This window comes from Thamnophis elegans, chromosome 6 (assembly GCF_009769535.1).
Source record: "Thamnophis elegans isolate rThaEle1 chromosome 6, rThaEle1.pri, whole genome shotgun sequence".
In the NCBI taxonomy this organism is placed as follows: Eukaryota; Metazoa; Chordata; class Lepidosauria; order Squamata; family Colubridae; genus Thamnophis; species Thamnophis elegans.
Window position 1 is genome coordinate 51221346 of NC_045546.1, and position 24693 is coordinate 51246038.

Here is a 24693-nt window from a genome sequence, read left to right on the forward strand (position 1 = left end):
TTATTTTAAATCAAACCTATATAGCTGCATTTCAATCTAAGCCTCTAGGTCAGGGCTGTCAAACTCATGACCCGTCATGTGCTGGCTATGCCCAGTTTAGCTAAGGGGAAAAAAGTTGTGACACGTTTCATGATGATGCGAGTTTGACACCTCTGCTCTAGGGGGCTCAAAAAACAACAGTAGAATGAGAATTATCATAAAAAAATTATTGAGCCATTCCATGTCTTCCACTTTTTTCCAGGTCTGTTTTTCCAGGTTACAATTGTTAGGGAATAGAAACTGAGGCAGAATTGAGATGGAAGTAAGAACCAAGCAGAACGTTCAGACCAGATATTTTGCTAAAGCTTTCATCAATCTTATTGGCTTCAAGAAGTTTGTTGACTCCCGATATCCCAGGCCTTTATATAAAGATTACCTCGATGATCTTAGATCATCATCAGAAAGATATCTGAAATTTTTAAGTCCACAAGGGTAAAGCCAAATTCTGACAGCATCAATAAGGGAGATATATTCCTAACAATGGGAAAATTTATTTCATAAAGTAACATGTTTCACAGTATATGTATATGCAGTATTGTAAACCATCAATATTAATATTGTAATGGAGATAGTCAATTATTGTGTACCACAAGCAATAACTTGTTATACATTAACAAAGCAATTTGCACAGGAAAACACTTAAAGAAAATAGATAGGATTTTAGACTGTTATAACTTTGACTCTCTAATATTGATTTCCTTTAGCAGCACACATAAACTACTCATCCTATGCTCATACATGCTTTGTTGCATTTTTTGTGGTACTCTGCTGCCAGATTTTATAATCCACTGAAGATGCTGAGGCCTGTATTTGAAATTTAATAGAACTATAGTAACTGAAATTAAATGTTCAAACAAGGACCACATAAAATTGCACTACTGAGAATACAGTTGTGTTGATAACATTATAATACCAATGCATAACACAGATGTTAACATTATGGAACCAGAAAATTTATAGTTCTACTGCTGTTCCAAAATGTACAATTTTAAAAGCACAATATAGAAGTCACTGTATAATGACTGTTCTTTAATGAGTAGAAGTGTTATATGATATGATTTATATAAATACATTGGAACAGTATTAGAGAAATTGAAATGATGGTTTATTTTTACTGCTCCATGGAATGAGGTGCTTCACTCAGATACCACAAAAGGAAAATATTTTGTAAACAGAGCATACTATAACAGTCTGCAAATACAGCAAAAGGAACAGACGTATTTAGCATGGCCCTTCTCAAAAAAGGTATTCATAAATTTAAAAAAGCAAGCAATATAAATAGGTGTGACAATATGACTAAGAAAAGACTATCTTGCTTAACAGTAGTATGGGACAGACATATATTTCCTTCATAAGATGAAAATACTACATTTAAGTGCCATCTGTTGCAAAAATTTTGAAAGCAGACTATTGCAAGTTTACAAAGCATTATGTAGGGGATTATAGAATCTGCCTCAAGAAGCATCACCTATAACACTGATGTTTGTCTGTGGAAAGTGATATATTTAACTTGTCAGAATAGTACATAAACCATTGTTTGTTTGATACCATATTTGAGAGACATTACTTCTATACATTTGTAAAGGAAAAAGCTAGGAGAGTTGAAATATATGGACCATCTATCCAATTACTTTAGACAGATCTTCCTATCAAAATGAATATAAAATTTCCTTCAACTTAGAAAGCAACATTCATATTAGAATAGAAAGCTATATAATGAGAATAAGGTCAGGAGGAGAATAACAATAAAGCTGCAACAAATTTTCTCGTGTCTGCAAAACAAAGCATGTGCAATGATAGGAAAAATATATTACTATATATTGTTTAAAATTATTTCAATTGTTGGGGGAATTCACTTCTACAAATCTTCATAAACCTCTATTATAATTTATTTCCCAACATTAATATTAAACAATTGGCATCTTAATTAAACTTTGACAGTTCTTTGGTGAATACTTACGTATAAATATACCAGTTATCAGATACTGGAAGTGGTTCTACATTCTAACAATAGGGCATTTAAAATGGTATTTAAATTCTTATATAAGAATGTTCAAGAAACAATTGTTTAAAACTCTTATGTGCGTTATTCAGAGAAACTAATACATGCTTGTTGGCCTTGAAAGACAAACTTAATGTTATACTTTCCTATGAACTAAAGTGGAATTGAAACAAGCATAACTTTCCTTGCATTGTGTCCATTAAAGGAACAGAATGAGATCACTACTTAAGATTAATTCTGTGCATGATTCCCCACCCTGTCACCTTTGTGTAGTAACCTAAGAATTAATGTTCAGTGCATCTGATTAAAGTATTGCACATACAGAATTAAATCAATGCCCAGTTCTATTAGTTATTTTTTAACTAATATTTTCTACCAAGTTTAAATAATTATATCTTAAATAATTTATCTTTCCATAAAATCTTGTGTCGGTAATGTTTTAGGTGCTAAACAAATTAAAGGATCTGTGGTCAAATTGCTGTTGGTAGATCTGGATGGTATAGGAGGTGCCGGAGGGCGTCTTGCTGGCAATAAATGAAAAGATCCAGAACTTTTGTTATGACCACTGTAAACAGTAATGTTTGAGTCAGTGATATTTTGTTCAGTGCCCAGTGAAAAATAAGTTGCTTGCAGGGAAGAAGCTCTTTTTAAATCAGTGGGATTGGCCAATGGTTTCAGGGTTAATACTAAATCGTCCTCTTCAAATGTTACCCAACCTTTTTGTTTTCCATTGTTAGATATAGAAGATGTACTCTGCAAACTAAAATCATCTTCAAATGTATCAACATAAAATGTAGCTTTGCCTTTCTGATGAATAGGCGGCTTTAGAGATGGAAAAGGTTTAGAAGTGGGTCCTTCTGCTGAACAATGTGAAGTTGCTCCAAATTCTTCAGATTCAGTTCTAAATGGATTTCCAGTGGTAATATTTTTTCCAGTAAAAGGGTTTGTGCTGTTTAATCTGGTAGCAAATGGATTCAGGGAACTGGACATGTATACCTCAGATTTACTGTGTGCTAGTGTATGTGGTGTACTTATGCTACTGAAATTAAAATTGTCTGTTGCAGAAGGCAGGTTTGTCAGCTTCTTTTGACTTAAAGATACAATCGGTGACATTTGAACTGACTGAATTTTAGATTCAGAAAACAGCTGAAAGGACAGATCTTCAAAAGGATCATTGTTTAGTTGTGTTTCAAGCTGAACAGCATGGACTCCATTTGTTCTAATCTGAAAAATAAATATAACATTCAAATATGTAACTTGTCTGATAAAAGATCCATTGTTTGTGAAAGTGGATTTGAACATCTGCCTCATTACTTTCATTGCATTATCCCTGTCAGAATATATACACAAATGGATCTACTATATACACAAACATACTATATACTTACAGTATGAAAGAAAAATTACAGGAAGTTTTAAGATCACAACAGAATGTTTGGGTTAAAAGCACTGCATAGTATAAAGAATTGAAGCATTAAACTGATACAAATTCACGTGCAGAAAAAAGTTAATATAAAATATTTTTCATAATGAAATCTTAGTAATTAAGTCTTGAGTCTTCTCATTTTTAAGTACAGGTTATATTAATTTGAAAAGAGTAATGAGAAAGTTCCACTCATGCTTGATAAACAGGCCAAAATAGAAAATATTTTCTCTGTCATTTATCTATTAGAAATATCTCCCATGAATTTCAACAGAATTAAAGCACAGTGGAAATGGAAATCATACACAAGCTCCTCAGCCCTACCTAACATTCTCACCCATCCAATACCTTTCTCTAGTGAGCTCAGACAATTGCCCTAAGGTGATTCAAGCCAATGGCCTGGCTCACCCTCCCAGCACAGGAACGTAAGATGCCTTGTCCAAGTACAGAAAATGAGTTTAAACTTAAAGACAAGTTGTTTTTAATCATTTAGACACATTCTACATTTTTTTAATATTAAAAAATATTAAAATATCTATTATGAAAAACTAAACTCCAATAAATATAATTGGACACAATGTAAAACCATCAAAGGTTATGACTTGAAATATTATGCTTTAATACTGACATTACATTTAGCAAAGCGTGACTTGAAAATTCACTATACTTAAAAATCAATGATCAATATATAACACTGAAGCTTAATTGCAGAATAAATAGAAACAAAACAGTTTAGCAGTAATTAATGTATTTTGTTTATGGACTAGGTTATTACCAAAACCGGAAAGATCAGATTACTACATTTTAAATTATGTTTATTGCATTGATCTCAGATGCAAAGAAGTTTTTTTTAAATATCTAAGATTAACTTTATTTTAAAGTTAAACTAGATAGATTATATGTTAAATGTAACTTTTTAAAAAATATGACAGAGAAAGTTGACTTAACCAACAAGAAAAATTGAAAAAAATTGAAACCGATATTTTTCCTGATTCTGTAATGTTGTCTCAGGCTACTTGTGTTGATCAGTGTTAAATAGTTTCAGATAGTGAGAGAATCAAGCACCCTCAGTTGCAAGAGTTCTCAAAATGTAAGGTTCACTTGAAGAATTATAAAGACGACTTCATTTTATTTTATTAAATAAGCTGCTAAACTGTTCTGCTCCCTTTTACCATGGCAATAGCAAGAAGCTGTGCATCCCCATCTCTCTTGTCAATTAATGTGTCAGGGACAAAAATAAGGCAATTTTTGATAAATGTTAAGTCTCTCTAGTATGCTGTCATACTACTTCCATTCTTTCCACTTCCAAAGAATGTTTAGTACAAATGGGTATATTGAAACATATAACACAATTTGAAAACTCTTGCCCCTATAGGGCATAGCATGTCAAGTTAAGTAAGTTGCCTTACATGTCAATAATGATGCATATTTGCCTATTCATACAGGCAGGTGATTTCAGTGCAAGCACAGATGTATGAACATAATTGTTCATACATCTTTTATGCTAGAATTTATGGAGAACATAGAATGGATGAAAAAATGTAAGACCAGTAAAGAATCAGGTACCTTTTACCCTGAAGGTTGATCCTGCTTGTGAGAAGGAGACAGATATCAAAAGAAAACATTAGGGAGAAATCCAAGGTAACATGCTTCCAAAAGACTCAGTATTACATTGGCCACATTAAGGGGAACTATAATTCAGGTACAATGTACATGCAGACATCTTTTTCCTGCACTAACCTGAGAACCTCAGAACAAACAGCGTTTCTCTTTGGGCCTGGTTACAAAGAAGGCTGCTAGTTGCAAGAAGTGGATTTTGTGTCGTCTTAACAACAATGGGTATATTCCTGTCCTTACTCAAACTTTTTTATATTCCTATGAAAAGTTGGGCAGGGCTTGGATGAGGGATGAATTCTCTTGAAATATAATTGGATATAGGGCAAAAGTTACTTAGATCAAATACCAATTATATTGTACATTATGGAATTGCCAAATTATGAAAATTCTAAAGGTTCACAATTTTTCTCTTGGTGTTCTCTTGGTGTTCTATTTTCTGAAGACAAGTTAATAAAGGTATTAATTTCCTCATTTGCTTCATAGTTCACAATAATATGCTATGTATGTACAATTGCTAATATACATCAAAAATGGATTTTAAATTATAAGATACATTTTTGAAAGTTATTTTACTTTTAACAAAGTAAACAAAGGTAAACGGGCACATACAATTTACATTTTGCGATTTTTTTCTTATAGCCAATGAAAAACTGTATTTTTTCATCTGGCTGATCTTTCACTGTAATAAATTGAAATTGAATTTATTTGTCCACGTTTTAAAGACTTAATTAATTTCCCCCCTCTTTATTTTGGTATTCTGTTGTTGCAAATTTTATTTTGTATTAATTTCAATATTTTCTTTTTCTTTTCTTTTTTTCTTTTTTTGCCTTTTGGAAGTTTAAATATTTTTCTGTTTCTGTTCAGGAAACGATTCGCAGAAACAGAACCTCTCCAGGAATTAAAATTTTGGCACAGATTTTGATTATGATGAAGATAAACCTAACTAAGGTCCAATGTACTGAATCCAAGATAATTCTAAACATAATTTGTTAATCCCTTCACTTGAGTTATGCCTATGCTTCCTTGTGACAGAGATTAAGAAGCAATAGAACAGCTCAGCCTTAATTTGGACTTGAATAGTTTAAGCCTATATTAGCAATTTATAAGTTGTTCAGCTTTCTATACTGATACAGCAGTATTTTTGAGTGGAGCAGTATACCAGAGTAGCAGTACATGAATTGCACCCAAAACAAAATGTTTAAAAAATATTCTGTACGTACTTGCTTTTGTGATGGAATGTTGTCAGAAGGCAAACTTTGGGATGATTTGCTGCGGGGGGGAGGTTGTGGTGGTGCCTCCAGGTTTGCTGGAGAAGCTGCTTGAGACGTTGCTGTCATAGGTATAAGTGGCTCCTGCATCTTTACAACAGAGGTGGGTTGAACAGGAACTGCTCCTTGTGGTTTAAGTGGTTCAGGAAGTATAGGTGACCCTATAAATACATTTTATTTTCTTAGTTCCAATACCAAAAGTGTTTTTAATAATGATAGAGATAATAGTTGAAATGCCAAATCTAGTCTGAGCAACTGGCTGACTGTGCAACAGACTATGATGTTTTTTTTAAAAAAAATCTATGGGTTAGTGGGACACACATACACTTAATCAACCTAACAACAAGAAACTGCTATTCCTTGAGCATCATTTTAGAAGAAAACAGAGGATATAAACCTTATAAATAAATAAATAAACAAACAAACAAACAAATAAATAAATAAATACTTTTCTTAACTCTTTAATTCAGTTGCACACTCACTACAGTGTGCAACTTATATCTAGGCTGCATTTTAACTAACAGACAATTTCTTTGCAATACAGCAGAAAAATACTAATTTGTGAGCAGTTGTATGCCACTGTCTCAAAATTTGTTTTAAATAGTGTGAAGCTCTACTGAAGAGAAGTTGAAATCTTGCTTAACACTGCACATTTGCATTATAAATAGCTCCAATTGTTTTATAATTTGCATTACTACTGTAATTAATTTGGCTCAGCAACAGTGTATTTTCCTTGAACCCCCCCCCCCCAAGTGCAAAAAAGCCAAACGTTAATAATAGGTACTGGTATTACATACAATATTTTGTTACATTCATATTAGAATGATGGACTTTGTATTCATGAAAAAGTAATTTTTAAATTGCTTTTTAAATATTTTGAAATTTTGAAAAAATACTAATATTTAAAGGAGAAAGAGTTGGAAATACAATGACCAACCAATTTCCCCTATTTTTTTGATGTTATATAGATATACCACTACTCAAGAAAAGCTACACCACAAATCTTGGATTCTAGAATTGTTTCACATAATGCAGTAATTATTTTAGATTTGAACGTCTTAAAAAATAATTGGGAATTTCCTTTTCCAAATCACTGTCAAGACATTTCATTTATTAAATGTTCATTTATTAAAAGCCCTGAAAAAAACCAGTAGCAATTCTTTCTTATAGACAAAAAAAGCAAAACATGCTTTGCAATTTTTATTTTATTTATTAATAAAATTTATATGATGGCCCAACTCACTCACAGTGAATCTTGCCTTATAGTTGACCTAAATACTAACTCGCTTTAAAAATAAGAAGTGGGTTTTTTGGAATTAGATTTCATCCAAGGGATAGCATCTATATTCCCTTGAATGCACTTATAACACTCTTTTATGTAGAAGAATTACATTTAAAAAAAAAAGAAAAAATGCATAATATACTTACCAATTTTACCTGTTGTTAATTCTGGTGGCTTAGGGTGGAGTTCAGGCACATGCTTTCCTATAGAAGGACGCACATGACTTTGTGGTACACTAATAACTCCAGCTCGGGGAGGAACAATCTGAAACAGAAATATAGACTTTTAATCATGACTATAATTGGAATTGATTTGTTTCAAAGTAGGCTGGGAACTTAAGCCAGTTGTCCCTAGCCTAGTGTCCTGCAGATTCATTGGGCTTCGGTTCTATTGTCTTCCAGACTGATAGTCTCTAGATGCCCCATTTATGTGGAGGTCTCAAGTTAGAGAAGGCTGCTTCACATATTTCTTGATATCCTAGCAATTAATAAAAGCTTTACATTCTTCAATGAAAAAATAAGTACATATATGGATCTTGGGCATCTACCAAGAAAATATCTATTGGATCTGCACAACCCTTATAAATTATAAAGTCAAGGAGAAAGAGGCCAACCTGTGGTAACTTGCAATGTGCTATGTTTGTATTCCTGCCTGAGGAGGACTTCAATTTATACCAGCATCAAATGCAAACTGATCAAATTACTGGAGGGGAAAATAGAAGATCTGCAAACGTTTAATCATTTTGAGACTTATCTGTGGAAATGAGAAATTCTGGAAAGGAGATAAGCCCGTCTACAAACTGAACCCAACAAGGAAGAAACAACTACCAAGAAAAATGGAGCCTTAGAAGAAAAAGGAGGCAACAGGTCACTCAGAAGGCAAAACGCCTGAGAGGACTTTGATTGCCACTGGAGCTTAACATTCAGTTTCTTATTCTCCCCCTGGAAGAACACATGCAGATATCTGGAGAAGAATCTTCATCGACTGTTACAATAACAGGAAGAAAAGTAGCTCAGACTGTCACAGAGAAGAAGAGTCTGTTGGGTATCCAGAAGAGGAAAAGGCATGTGTTCATGACTTCTCAGAGAAATAGAATCAGCAATCTGCAGACCAGACAACCTATCAAGCTGCCTTCCAGATACAAAGTTCAAAGATGTGACAGAGAGGCTTACCCAACTAATTGAATTCATTGGTTATTATTCCTTTCTCCTCGTTCATGTTGGGATGAATGATACAACAAAAAAGAGCCTGGAAAAAAAATCAAGGGAGGCGGAAAGGAAAAGAGGAACACAGGTGATGTCAACATCCAATGAGAGAATGGAGGATTTCTGAGGTAAACCATTGGCTCAAGGGATAGTGCTGCCTGGAGAATGGGTCAACCTACTTATATGTAGGGTTCCTGGCAAGAGACAGGGTGCAGCTCACAAAGACTGGGAAGTATGGGCTTGAAACAGATCTTGTTTGAGTCATCTGAAAGGCTTTAAACTGAATCTGGCCAATTTCTAGGACCAAACCCAAAGTATAAATACCAAGACAACGAATCTGACAATAAGGAAGTGGTGATGAGGAAATGACACTCAGGTACAAAACAGGAGATGCAGCTAGCAAATGCAAGTCAGCCATAAAGGGTTCAGATGCCTGTACACTAATAAAAATATGGGGAACAAACAGGGAGGACCCGAAGTTGTAATGCAGGAGGGCAGATACAATATTGTTGCTATTGCTGAAAATTGGTGTGATGGAAGCTATGTTTGGAACATACTGATAAAAACAAATAATTTGTTCAAAAGAAACAGATGCAACAAAAGGGGAGCTGCACTGTATGTAGAGATCCTGGAGCACCGGGGAACTACCAGAGGACTGGAAAAGAGCTAATGTGGTTCCCATCTTCAAAAAAGGGGAAAAAAACAGATCCAGGAAACTACAGACCTATCAGCCTGGCCTCAATACCAGCAAAGATTCTGGAAAAGATAATCAAGCAACGAATTAGCGAAAACCTAGAAGCAAACAAAGTAATAGCCAAAAGCCAACATGGGTTTGTCAAAAACAGATCATGCCAGACTAATCTTATTGCATTCTTTGATAATGTGACAAAATTAGTGGACCAGAGAAATGCCGTCGATATAGTTTACTTGGACTTCAGTAAGGCATTTGATAAGGTAGACCATAACCTACTACTAGATAAAGTAGAAGAATGTGGGTTGGACAGCACCACCACCATCGTAACTGGCTGACCAACCGCATTCAACGTGTAGCCCTCAATGGAACTGCATCTTCATGGAGGGAAGTATGCAGTGGAGTACCCCAAGGCTCTGTTTTGGCCCAGTACTCTTCAACATCTTCATCAATGATTTGGATGAGGAAATAAATGGGGAATTCATCAAAATGCAGATGACACCAAGCTGGCAGGAATAGCCAACACTCCAGAAGATAGTCTAAAGATACAGAAGGATCTTGAACATTGGGCACTATCTAATAAAATGAAATTCAATGGTGAAAAGACATTTAGGCAACAAACATGAAATGACCAGGTATAGTATATGTGGTACCTTGCTCTACAGTAGTAACCATGAAAGGGATCTTGGAGTCCTAGTGAACAACCATTTAAATATAAGCCATCAATGTGCAGCAGCTGCCAAAAAGCCAACACAGTTCTAGGCTGCATAAACAGAGCGATAGAATCAAGATCACGTGAAGTGTTAATACCACTTTATAATGCCTTGGTATGGCCACACTTGGAATAGTGCATTCAGTTTTGGTCACCATGTAGAAAAGATGTGGAGACTCTAGAAAGAGTGCAGAGAAGAGCAACAAAGATGATTAGGGGACTGGAGACTAAAACATATGAAGAACGGTTGCAGGAACTGGGTATGTCTAGTTTAATAGAAAGAAGGACTAGGGGAGACATGATAGCAGTGTTCCAATATCTCAGGGATTGCCACAAAGAAGAGGGAGTCAAACTATTTTCCAAGGACCTGAGGGTAGAACAAGAAGCAATGGATGGAAACTAATCAAGGAGAGAAGCAACTTAGAACTGAGGAGAAATTTCCTGACAGTTAGAACAATTAATCAATGGAACAGCTTGCCTCCAGAAGTTGTGAATGCCCCAACACTGGAAGTCTTTAAGATGATGTTGGATAGCCATTTGTCTGAAACGGTATAGGGTTTCCTGCCTAGGCAGGGGGTTGGACAAGAAGACCTCCAAGGTCCCTTCCAACTCTGCTATTGTATTGTATTGTATTGTATTGTATTGTATTATTGTATTAAAGAATACTAGACATTTACAGAAATACACAACACTAAGTATGAAGGTTTTCTCGAAAGTATTTGGGTGAATACTAAGAGGAAAAAAGAAATCACACCAGTATAGGTGTATATCCAACCATGGTCACCCAACCAACAGAGGAAATAGAGGCACCTTTTGGAAATCAGTAAGCTGAAGTGTGCAGGAAATGCACCACTGTACTAATGGGGGACTGTACCCTGACATCAACTGGGAAACAAACTTTGCAGCAAGTGGAAGATGGAACAGGTACCTAACACACATTGTAGACAACCTTATCATCCAAAAGATGGGGAAAGAACTACAGGATAAACTACACTGGATTGCATATTTACTAATAAGGATAAAATGATTGAGGGAATGGAGAGTGACCATGTCATTCACCACAATGCAGGCAAGGATAACCGAACAAAGTCAGACTCATGTTCTAGATTTTAAGAGAGCTAACTTCAACAAACTAGGAGGATGAACAGGGAGGATTCCATGGATAGAAATTCTGGAGGGAAAAACAGTTCAAGATGCTTGGGAAATTCTGAAAAATGAAATAAAAAAGACCCAAACAGAAACAATACCACAGAGAAGAAAAACAAGACATCTAAGGAGCTTGGCATGGTTGTACAAAGAGCTCTCTAACAAACTGAGGGACAAAAAGGTAAATATAAAAATATAAAGAGGGGCTTAATAACTGCAACAGAATACCAGCAAATTAGCAAATTCTTGATGGAAGAGTTCTTATATTTTGATTGTTAGCTGCTCAGACCCTTTGTCAAAACTTCCAGGAATTGCCCAAATAACCATCCCACACAAACTTCAATTTCCCCATTTTAAGAATCTCTGTCCCATACACCCCAATTATATTTCCCCCCTAATATTTCCAACTTCGGTATTCCAGTCTCTAATCACAAGCAGCACATCCTGCTTGCATTGTCAACTGAACTCCTCAACATTTTCTTCAGTATCAGAGGTTAAAACATAAAGTTAGAGAATCAATGTGTTATTAATGAAGTCTAATTGATGTCATTCAGTCATGGATTATGACTGTCTAGTAATGTTATGGCTGAATAGTTATGGTAGTCTAGTAATGTTCTTGCTATATCTTGCCCAACCATGAAAGCAATATCATTTCTTCTGTTTTCCATGTAGTAAACAATTTGGGGAGTAAACAATATGATTATCTGACTGAAGGTGTCCAGTTCCAGTTAAGTTAGTTTGCTGCAATATAAGCTTAAATGTATCCAGTTAATTCACTAATTAGGAACTAACTCATGTCAGAAATACAACCATGTTTGTTGCTGACATATCCTATGGTTTATGTTTATATTTATAAAATGGTGAAATGAATGATGACAGGGGGCTAGATTTTCACCCTTTTATTTACTTTCACTGCATGCATTTTTCAACCCCAGCCCCTATCTGAGGATGGAAATGAGCCATGCAACAAGAAAAGTGATTGAAATAATACTCAGAATTTCTTTTGGTAATATTAAAATTAATCACACTCTTTTATAGATGGTAATTATTATAGTGATATCCTGAGATTTAGTTATATAGATTTAAACTGAAAACTTAGAATATCTAAGTTCTTCGTTAAAAATACACACCAGGGACCTTCTAACTAGTATCACTAAAAATATTTTTTTAAATGTTACATAACTAAACGTTATTCTATTCTTAGTTTTACCAGAACATATTATATCCTTACCGGTCTACATGTACTGGGTCCAGATGTTCCTGTGTTTATTTGTCCAGTGGGAGGCAGAGACTGATTATAAGCTAAAGAAATGGGATGCTTAATTAGAATATATTTCTAAATTCAGATTCTCTATAATTAATAAATATTTAATATTGATATATAGCATCTATTATCTTTGTGGAGTAGGGGTTTTCTGATTTTCAGATATGAAAGGATGCCCCCCGCCCTTCCAAATTTGTCATGTATATTGATCACTGAAACTACACACTAAATACTAACGATTCTTGTAGTACTAGAAAATTACAACTGTAATTTTAAAATCCCTTTTAATTTTTTTTGATAAAACTATGGAATAAATGGAGATACTGGTTAATGCCAGGATTTTCTCTGTTAACACCAGTGGTGGAAATGGAAAAAATCCCTAAGATTGAATTGAAAGAATGGATTAGTAAATTAAAAGAAAATAAGATATATACAGTAAATGGGAAGATTGGAAGAACAAGCTAAAGAATATAACACAACTAAAGAATGTTTTATAAGATATTAAATTAAGCTGGTTGAATTTAATACAATTAGAGAAATGGATAAAAATGGAAGAAATATTCAAAGAGAAAGATAGACAACAAAATTTGAAATGATTATAAAAAAATGTGAAGTGAATGAAGAATATATAGGTAAAGCAGAGATAGTATTCAGCAGGTTTTGACCAGTTCTGGAGAACCAGTAGCAGAAATTTTGAGTAGTTCGGAGAACCGGTAAATACCACCTTTGACTGACCCTGTCCCCATTTATTCTCTACCTCCCAAGTCCCAGTTGATTGGGAGGAAATGGGAATTCTGTGGTAACCTTCTCCTGGAATGGAGATTTTACAGTATCCTTCCCCTGCCATACCCATCAAGCCATGCCCACAAAACCGGTAGTAAATTTTTTTGAATCCCACCACTGAGGTAAATGAAGAATTGGGAAAATATATAGAATATTAACTGAATTAGAAGATCAGGCAAAAAATTTAAAATTAATTTGGGAATCAGATTTAGGAGAAATAAATGATAATGATTGGAAAAATATTTTGAACTGAAGAGTATATAAGAATATGTCAGTTAGAGTTAAGGAAAATGGATATAAAGTGATATGGAGGCGTACCTAACACCACGTAAATTAAATCAAATAGATGTTAAATATACAAATATTTGTTGGAGGTGTGAGAACGAAGTTGGAATATATAAACATATGTGGTGGGATTGTGATAATGCACAAACAATATGGGACATGGTGTTTAGGGAAATTAGAGCACTTTTGAATGTAAATTTAGATATGTCACCGATGATTGCATTACTGTTGCGGGTGGAAAAACAGGATATAAATGAAAAAAAAAGGAATTGATTGTAAATTTGATAATGGCAGCTAGATTAGTGATGGCTAAATATTGGGGACCAAATTGGGAAATTCAAAGAAATGAGTGGTATAATGAAATTTGGAGTATGGCAACAAATGATAAATTAACAATAGAAATTAAATTTAAGAAAGGGATGATTAAAGTAAATAATTATAATGAAATATGGGGGGATTTTATAAAAACAGTGTTGGTGGAAGGCAAAGGGAATAAACCTACTCAAGAATATATGTTGTTTTGGAGGCGTTAAGGGCACAATTGAAATATATTGTATATCTTTTAGTTGTAATAAGAAAAAAAAGGTCCCCGAGTGTGTGTATGTGCACTGTAATATTTGTATTTTCCCCTTTTTTGTATTTAGAATTATATGTATTATCTTTGTATTTGCATTCAAAATAAAAAAAATATTATAAAAAAATCACCTAGTATGACTTCTTGGATAGGAAAAAAAGGGGGGGGGAGAAAAAGAAAATTACAATTGTATACTGTAATCTTTATAACTTTGTTCTAAGGATCAGTTATTAAATAGCATCTATATTCTTTATTAGTATTTGAAACTGGTTCAGCATACCCATCAATATATTCCTATTTAGGAATCTGGGAGACTTTATAAAAAAGCATTAAATCTCACCTTTGTAATTAGCATCATTTACAGAATGATTTATCTAGCAAGAATTTTTGTCTGCTGTCAAATCACTTCCTCATTGAAACAGCTTGTTAACAGCACAGAATATTAACAATAAATTATTATTGAAATGAATAAGTTGCTCAGTTCCAAAAGTCTCTAAATAGCTAGCAACATGATTCCATTTGGTAAGAAATTTCCAACATTAACATTACATTTATGAAATATAAATAGAAGTTTAAATGTTCACTACATATGAAATTTAGAGATTAAATATTTACATATTCAGTTTAAAAATATTCAGGGTGACATTAAGAATAAGAGTTACCTTCTTCTCTCCTAGCTACAACAGGGCTGGGAGGAGCACCAAAACCTTATCAGAGGAAAGCAGAAAAGTACTATATAACATGTAAGCAACATACTAGATTAAGAAAACGCAAAAATAAAGAGAATTGCAAGGCTTTTTAATAAGACGATTAATACATGTTTTTAATTACAATAGTTACATTGCATATTATTGTAATGCTCAGTAAAAAAATAAAAGCTGACATATCACTCTTAGATAACACAAATAGCTAGCTGCAAATACCAAGTGTAGACAAGAGTAGTTGGGTCCCTTGAGAGATGGGATAGGTTGTAGTGTTGGTTATGCATGTGTGAATGTGAATGGCCTTGTGAAAGGAGGTGAGTGGGTAGGCAGGAACATCAGGATGGTGATGGGAATACAAGATCCAGAATTTGCAAGTGGTCTTTCTGTCTGACAGCAACACATTCAAACTTTGGTCCCTGGTTATCAGAACCCTGAGTTCTGCCGTTGTTTTTGAATGTCAGATTGGTTTGTAATAAGGTTACCCTCATCTGTAATCTTATAATAGATGAGAGTGCCAACCCGACATGCTTAACCAAAATCTGGATGGGCCTGAAAGAGGGTGTCCCTCTATCACAGGGGTGTCAAACTCAAGGCCCAGGGGCCAGATCTGGCCTGCAGGGTGCTTAGATCTGGCCTGTGGGGCCACCCTGGAAACAGCAAAGGACTGGCCCACGGTGCCTATGCCAGGAAAAATGGAGCTCGGGAGGGCCGCACAGTCCTCCTGAGCTCCATTTTCACTGGCAGAAGGTTGCAAGAGGCCGTCACAGCTGAAAACCGAGCTCGTAAGGGCTAGGTGCAGCTCTTCTGAACTCCATTTTTGCTGGCAGAGGGTTGCAGAATGCCACTGCAGCCTAAATGGAATTCAGGAGTTTGTTTTCGCTGGCGCCAGCCTGACACGAGTGGTCAAGCTGGTCACACCCACCCTGATCAGCCCCCCCCCCCCAAGTCAAACACAACTCTGATGCGACCCTCAATGAAATAGTTTGACACCCCTGCTCTATCAGAATTATGCCAGCTGGGTTTTGGTTTATGATTATACATCAGCTGAGATTCTAGTGGAGGTGAATGGAGAGGGAGTTGCCATCTCTGTTTTACAGATTTAGGTTTTGTTGATTAAAATAGGGCACTAGAGAACAGTTGGGATTGTTTTGGGTACTTTCCTTCATGGTACCCAGCATCATCCTTGTCTGAGCTGCTGGATTCCATTGCCTAATTGGCAATAAAATCTTCTGAGGTTGTTGGTACTTGAATATTTCAAGTAGCCAAAATAGATAAAGCAGGCATATTCCAGCCACTTCCCTTTAATGTTGCTATCTAGTGGGATCTAGGAAGCATGTCCTTTTTATGACGGTCCCTGTTCTGTAGAACACCCTTGCTCTTTAGTCTTTGTTTTAACCTTCTGGAAAGCTGTAAAAAGTTGACTCTTTTGCAAATATTTTATAAAATGTTTTTGGATTAGTTTTATTGTATCCTTATTTATTGATTGGTTTTATGTTATTCTTTACTTTGTGAGCTATTCAGCCAACTAAAATCAGCATGGAAATACCAAATAAATAAATAAATGAACAAAACATCTGCATCTGTTAAGCCACAGTTAAATAATCATTACCTCCAAGTTCTTTTCTAGTAAGTGCAGGACTCTTACTCCCTTAGGAGTAAGAGATAAAGGCAGCAGTAAAAAAAAGTATTAATTGAAAAAAAGGATTAGAAAGAAATTAAGAATCATAGTAAACAAATTTATTATTGTACATTATATGGGAGCTTCAGGCTCATAATGTGTAATGACAATAATTATAATAGAGCACTCCTGTATATAGATAATCCAAAGCAGCTATCCTACAGAAAGCTAAGAGGCCTTGCTAAATTATGTTAAAATAATAATGTGGTTACAAAGAGAATTTAGGATAGAACAAAATGTGGAGATCCAATGTGAGTCAGTTACTGGGAAATGTGAAGAATATTAATTATAATTGGGTTTGAATCAATAGAAATCATGGTTGTAACTGTTTCAACAAAGCATAGTTAATACTAAATCATCGGAATTGACAGGATATGGGTAAACCATTAAGTAATAACAGAAGCAATTCTGAAGTATTTCTAAAACGGAAGCAAAAAGGTAAGAGGGTAAAATATACAAGCCTGAGAGTCATCTGTTTTTCCCATGTCAAACCAAAGTCAAAAAACCTGTAGTCTTTTAGCTGTTAATGAGTATCATGACCCCAAACCAGCATATCCAATAATCAGTTATGAATGGAACACCAACAGCTGGAAGACTACACATTTCCAAGCACTATGCTGAATTATGATTCAGCATATCTAAATGTGATGGATAATAAACTTATGTTATCTAAAAATAACAGAAAAATCTTATGATTATACTGTTTACATGTTTTATTCTGTTACCTGATGGAGGAGGGGGTCTTTGAGGTGGAGCAGGGCGAGGAGGAGGCACTCCTGGTCGAGGTGGAGGTGGGCGTTTTGGTTCCAAGCCTTGAGTAGACTCTTTTAGTTGCGTTATAGATTGAAAATCTGCTGGTGAATGTGAAAATATATAAAGGGATAGTTCAAAGAGCAAATAATGCTATCACTATATTAGTGTGTGTATTATTGGAAGCAGTTCAAGGATTATATCTTAATTTCACATTTTTGAGATGTTTGGAGAGCAGAAACCAGAAGAGGCTAATATATGTATATGTATGTGCGCGCACACAGATCCCCTCACCCTAATCACAGAACTAAATTGGCACCAATAAAAGTAAATATGTTAAGGTGCTTTGGCCTCAATAAAGATCAGGCTGGCTCCCTCCTTGCTGGCCTTCTGGAAAACTTAACTCCTTGGAGGGGAGGGTCTTTTCTTATGTTTATACCTGAGGCCATCTTGTTTTCTAGTTGCTTTGTGCATTTTTCTTTTCCTTTCATATTTTATTCTTTGTGTTTTTGAATTGGACTTTATGTACAGTGAATATATTGTAAAACATCTATACACCCATGTTAAAGCACCAGGTTTTTGAGATGTAAAAAAAAATCAGACCAAGATGACTTCAGAATTTTTCCCACCTTTAACATAACATTTAAGCTATATAATTCAATTGAAAAACAAACTGAAATCTTTTAGAGAGGAAAACAAAAAAAAAGTACAATAACATGATTGTATAAGTGTGCACATTCAAACTAATATTTGTTGAAACACCTTTTTGATTTTATGACAGCATTCAGTCTTTTGGGGCAGGAGCCTAACAGCATGGTACAGTACATGCAGCCTTAGGAATCTCTGCCCACTCTTCCTTGCACAAACACTCCAAATCTGTTAGACTGTGTGGGCATTTCCTGTGCACAGCTCTCTTCAGGTAATCCCACAGATTTTCAATTGGATTCAGGTTTGGGCTCTGGCTGACTGATTGGGCTCCTTTCAAAACTTTGAGCCATGGTGGAGTAGTGGTTAGAATGCAGTACTGCAGGCTAATTCTGCTGACTGCAGTTTAGCAGTTCAATTCTCAGTGGCTCAAGGTTGACTCAGCCTTTCATCCTTCCAAGGTTGGTAAAATGAGGACACAGATTCTTTGGGGTGATATCAGTGGTGGGTTGCAGGCGGTACACCCAGGTACAGGCGTACCGGAGCCTGCCCGGAACACCGGGTACCATTCCAGTACGGTGCTCCGGAGGGCCCACCCACCCGCCCAAGCTCCTTACCTGTCCTTTAAAGCCTTCGGCGCTTCTGCACATGGTGTGTACAGCACCTGCGCAACACTCTGCCGAGCAGCTGGAGAGTCACGGAGTACAGAGCGTACTGCCAGTACACTGGTAGTACAACACATCTGCGCGCCGCGCATGTATGTGTGCACCATGCGTGTTCATATGGAGGACGCCGGGCCCCATTGCAACCGTACCGGTTGCAACGAGATCCGGAACCCACCACTGGGTGATATGCTGACTCTGTAAACCACTTAGAGAGAGAGATATGTAAAGCACTGTGAAGCAGTATATAAGTCTAAGTACTATTGTTATTGCTGTCTTCTTTTGGTGAAGTCATTATTTTGTTCATTTGGAAGTTTGCTTTGGATCATTATCATGTTGAAACGTGGAATTCCTTATCTTCAGAATTTTAGTAGAGACCTGAAGATTTTGTGCCAAATTTAAATGATATTTGGAACTGTTCATAATTTATCTTACCCTGGACTATAGCCCTAGTGATTGCTGAAGAAAAGCAACCCCAAAGAATAATGCTACCACCACTTTTCACAGTGGTTATGGTGTACTTTTGATGATGCACAGTGTTGTTTTTGTGCCAAAGATAGTTTTCAGAATTATGGCCAAAAAATTCAACCTTAGTCTTATCAGACAGATTTTCCCACATGCTTTTGTCGGTCTTGATGTAGGTTTTGCAGAATATGTGGGCTTACATGTTTTCTTGGTAAGAAAATGCTTCTGTCTTGCCCAGACAAATGAAGAACATGGGTGATTATTGTCACTTGTAGTATACCACCAGTTCTTGCCCAGAAATTCCTGCAGCTCCTTTAATGCTGTAGGCCTTCTTGGACTAGTTTTCATCTTGTTTTTTCAGTAGTTTGGAGGAACATCCAGCTCTTGTTAATGTCACTGCTATGCCATATTTTCTCTACGATGACCGTCTTCACTGTATTCCAAGCTATATCCAATACTTTGGAATTTTTTTGTACCCTTCTCCGGACTGATGCCTTCCAACAATGAGATCCCTTTGACGCTTTGTAAGCTGTTTGAAGACCATGACTTTTGCTGTAAGAGGCAGCTGTGTAACTGTCAGAAAAATCCTACTAGAACTTTATATGGACTTGATCAGAGTTACTTTAATTGATGACAGGTACGTACTGATTACTATTTAACACTAGTTTGTATGTGATATGTCAATTCTGAACACAGCCACATCCTTACTTATAAGTGGATGTGCACACTTATGCAACCATGTTATTATACATTTTTATTTTATTTCCCCCCCCCCTAAAAGAACTTAGTTTGTTTTTCAATTGAATTGTATAGCTTCTATATTATACTAAACCTGGAAATTCGTTTGAAGTTATTTATCTTGATCTGATTTTTTTTCTTACATCTCAAAAAACTGGCATTTTAACAGTGGTGTATAGACTTTCTATATCCACTATAGTTAATGATGGTGCCTTTGATTGTGACAGTATAGAGGTTTGATTAATAAATAAATTTCTACCTTGAGAAGACAATGGAGGTCCAGGAGTCTTATTAGGTGTCCTGCTTGGCCTTGATGGAAGAGTTGGAGGCACACCCTCAGATGGAGTAGGGGACTGGCAAGGGCTTGAATGAGGGGAAGAGGCAGGTGAGGCTCCAAGACAAGAGCCTGAAGCTAGCTGTAGATGTTGTGGGAGAATTTCTTCTACTTCGGTACTATAATCATCAACATCACCTTGAAATGAAGAAAAATATTGCTATAAATTGTATCACAGTTAATATAAAATGAAAACTATTATGCAGAAATATTACACTTTAATATGTAGTTTCAATCGAAGTTTAAAATGTAGATACATTCAGATTTCATTTATTTTAATGTCATTGTTGTGGTTCGCCAGTGAACTGTGGAGCTGGCAGCAGAGTCGGACAGCAAGGAGGTTACGGAGGAACATGGGCTAGTCCTGGAGTCTGGAGAAGGCTTGGACGAGGGCTCTGCGTCAGAGGCAGAGAGGGGGCCAGGGCCATCTGGGAGTTATGTGCTGCCTCTGCAGAGTTGGACAGCAATAAGGCAGAGAAATAGGTTCCGCGTTCCCAGTGCACGAGAAGGCAAGGACAATTAAAACAGAAGGCACGACTCAGGAGTAAAGTTTGGAGGTGATTGGCCGTCCCATAGAACATAAAGGAGGAGCAAAGGCACATGAGCCTTTGCAGGAAGCAACTTGGTTCATGCTGGTCAGTTTCCCTTCTGAAACTCTGTTTAGACTCTTTGCTCAGTGTGGCCTTGCCAAGCTGATTGCTAATTAGGTCTTTAGCAGCATTTTCAAAGAAGATAAAGGTGGGTGCTTATCAGCCTTACTCTGAAGGACTTCGGCAGCCTCCTGTAGAACTCTTTCCAACTATTTGGGACTCATTATCGTCTGTGAATGAATATAATTCACATCCTCTGAAATAAAAAGAGGGTTTTGGACCTAATCGTGTGATTTTATTGTATCAGGAAACCTAGGTCAGAAGAGTCATATAATGCAATGTAATTTATTTTAATTTATTTATTTAGGCACGTCTCAACTCCAAACTGACAAAATAAATATTAACAGTTATATAAAAATAAAAATAAACAAACAAGAACTGGTGATGGATCAAGTTAAGCTAAGCCTCATACAATTTGACAGGGACCCCAGCCACCCAAATCCAAAACCTGGGACGACAGGTGTTTCAACTTTTCGGAAATGTTAGCACAGTGGAAACCATGTAGATATTAGCAAACTTATTGCTAATTAAATTATTGGAACCCTGACATCTTGACGATAAACAGGAGCTTAACTATTATATATTCCTCAGTATTCTATTTGAAATTTAGGTACACTTTAACATCTCATTCTGGTAAATATGTGCCAAATAAAAGTTAATAATTTCATATAAATTGGCTAACTTGGTCCCATACAGAATCAATAAGGTAAATTTAGAAAAGATTTTGTTGATAGACAAGTTTAGGAACCAAATAAGGGAATGTGGTATTAACAGATGAGAAAAATAGTTTTTATTCTTATCCTAAAATTCAATAAATTTAATAGATTCAACTGTGGTGTGTTGTATATTAGTAACATGAGCTGTAAAATAGCATCCACTGAACAGAATCAATCTTGAATCTAGCAAACCTTCCATATCGTAGTCTGCAGTAACTTCTGCATCTTCACAAAGCAAAGTAGAACTTGTTGATGAAGGCAGCCCAATATTAACTCTCTCCAAACTAATTTCATCTTCTAAACTCTTAATCCAATCAGGGTTTTTCAAAGAAATGTTAGCAGTTTTCCCAAGAACCTGAATTTCAACCAGAAAGAATAGTTCACACAATTTCTTTTTAAAAAATCAAATCAACCCCTCCTCCCCACAAACCAAAACTTCTTTACACGGTAATTAGAGAGAAAAGAACAAACATGATCATTTGAAAAAATTAATCTAGAAATAGGAACATCTGCAGAACTGTGCCAAATGATATCATGACCCACATGATATTCTGTCCCTTTTTGTTTGTCATGACTTCCCTCACAAGGAGTAGAATTTTGTATGACACAATACAGATAGTCCTTGACTTACAACCGTAATTGAGATTAAAATTTCTGTTTCTAAGTAAGACAGTTGTTAAGTGAGTTTTGCCCCATTTTACAACCTTTCTTATCACAGTTGTTAAGTGAATCACTGCAGTTGTTAAATTAGCAAGAGAGTTGTAAAGTGAATTTGGCTTCTCCATTGAATTTGCTTGTCAGATGGTCACAAAAAGGTGATCACATGACTCCTGGACACTGCAACTGTCATAAATATGAGCCATTGCCAAGCGTCCAAACTTTGACCATGAGTCTGTTGGAAAGATCCTAAATGTGAAAAATGTAATGTTACTTTTTTCAGTGTCGTTGTAACTTCAAAGAGTCAGTAAGCAAAAGGTTGTAAGTTGAGGACTACCCCTATAGGTTTTGCTGAGGTTGACATCATTGTGCTAGCTGCAAAATAAAATAAGGTTATACATGCAAACATATGTGGAAACAATCAGAATCTTAGAAACAACCACTTCATGTTGCTTCATCATTCCCATGCGTCCTAATATACCACTGACTCAGGAAGAAATATGTATACTGAAGCAGAGTGCCCCGCAACCTTAAGTCCCAAATTTCACAAGAATGGCTTATCAAATATCTATACCTAATGTTTAGAGAATACTAAAATACATCACAATATCACATACTCTGCTTACACCACTATTATTTATAGAGGTATAAATAAGAATAGAAATGATTGTTACCTCAATACCATCGAGATCCAGAACATTTAAAGCAGAGCTGCCTTCCAAAAATGTCACCCACATTTTATCTTCTACAAATCTGTAAAGTATAACAAATTTTAAACATAATGATACAACATACTGAAGATTACTACTCATCTATATGTTTTCTCTGTAGTTTGTTTTTTTCAATATTTCTACTTTGGCCCAAATGATTAGCATGATATGGCTACCTGAAACAAAATGTAGATGCAATAATAGCTACAAAACTTACTCCAAAGAAATAAAAAATACCTATAAAAAGAATAAAGAGAACCCTTTTGCCATTCCAATTTGGTTTTTCTAAGACCCGAACACTGAATACATAGCCATAATTCTTAAGACAGTGTTATATATTTAACATGCAGTGGTAGCCCAGCTGACATACAACACTAAGCCATAAAAATGTTTTGGCATCAGAAATGTCCAAATATGTTAAAAATTATTATTTACAAATTTTCATAAGTTAAAGTAAAACACTGCCAACCGAAAGTGCCAACATTGTTCTGTATATTATTCCCATACCATTTGGATTGTTTCAATGCTTCTTATCATACAATATTATACTACATCACTTGAATTGGATATTGATGAATATCCAATCACAGGTATACTCATATTTACAAGCAATGCATTTTTATAGAAACACAAAGGTATTTATGGTTGTAACCGTAGGCTAATGATGGCTAACCTTTTTTGGATCGCATGCCAAAAGCAGGGAACGCAGGGGAGGCGTTCGTGGGCATGCCCACACCCATAATGCTATGCATACGTCCCCTGCTACCCTTTTTTCACCCTCCCCAGGTTCCCGGGGTTTTCTAGGAGCCTGCAGAGGGCCTCTCCTGCCCCCCCCCCCCCCCCAGCCTTTAGGCAGCTTCAATGAAGGCTCCAGAGCGCAAAAAACAGCTCTATGGGCAACCCAGAAATGATTTCTGGTTTGTCCGTAGGGCCATTTTTCATCCTCTGGAGCCTTCAGGAGGCTTCTCCGAAGGTTCCGGAGCATGAAAAACTGCCCAACACGCAAACCAGAAGTCGGTTTCTGAACTTCTGGTTTGCACGTTGGGTGTTTTTTCGCCCTCCAGGGACTTCAGGGAAGCCTCTGGAAGGAAAAAAACACCCAAAAAAGAAGGCCGGTCAGCTGGTGCGCTACAGCTGACAGGGCAATGCTTTGTATGCCCTAACAACTGGCTCCGCATGCCACCAGTGGCACCAAGGGCATAGGCAGTATAAAAAGGCCTGAAACAATACATATAAGAAACTCTAAAATGCATACCTAGCATTTGTATTTTATTCTACTGCTGAAAATATATAAGTAGTCCTTGACTTTTGACCACAATTGAGTTCAAAATGTATGTTGCTAAGTGTGACACTTGTTATGTGAATTTTGTCCCATTTTACGATCTTCCTTGCCATAGTTGTTAAGCCAGTCACTGCAAATGTTAAGTTAGTCTCATGGCTGTTTGGCATGCCCATTGACTTTGTTTGTCAGAAAGTCATAAAAAGGTCATAAGTAACTTTTGTTGCAACGTTGAATGGACACTAAATGAACTCTTGTAAGTTGAGGACTAATTGTATTATCATTAGTCTTATAGAAAAGACTATGCTGGAAGCCTCTCTGAAAATTGGAATAATTTTGCTTTATGTCCTACCATAATTTCCCCAAAATATTCTAAACATAAAGATTTATTATTTTAGCTTACTCCAAATAAAA

The 24693-nt window shown here is 35.9% G+C and overlaps 1 protein-coding gene across 1 annotated transcript in view; it reads right to left on the reverse strand.

Moving 5' to 3' along the window:
- Nucleotides 1-1007: 1007 nt before the first annotated feature.
- SYNJ1 (synaptojanin 1) overlaps nucleotides 1008-24693 on the reverse strand; it is a 58173-nt gene continuing 34487 nt past the window's right edge. Inside the window, 9 exon segments of the mRNA XM_032220469.1 lie at nucleotides 1008-3265; nucleotides 6302-6510; nucleotides 7778-7895; nucleotides 12617-12687; nucleotides 14954-14998; nucleotides 17399-17527; nucleotides 20193-20405; nucleotides 21826-21988; nucleotides 22965-23043. Coding sequence (XP_032076360.1) covers nucleotides 2447-3265; nucleotides 6302-6510; nucleotides 7778-7895; nucleotides 12617-12687; nucleotides 14954-14998; nucleotides 17399-17527; nucleotides 20193-20405; nucleotides 21826-21988; nucleotides 22965-23043 — 1846 coding nt within the window. The 3' untranslated portion in view covers nucleotides 1008-2446.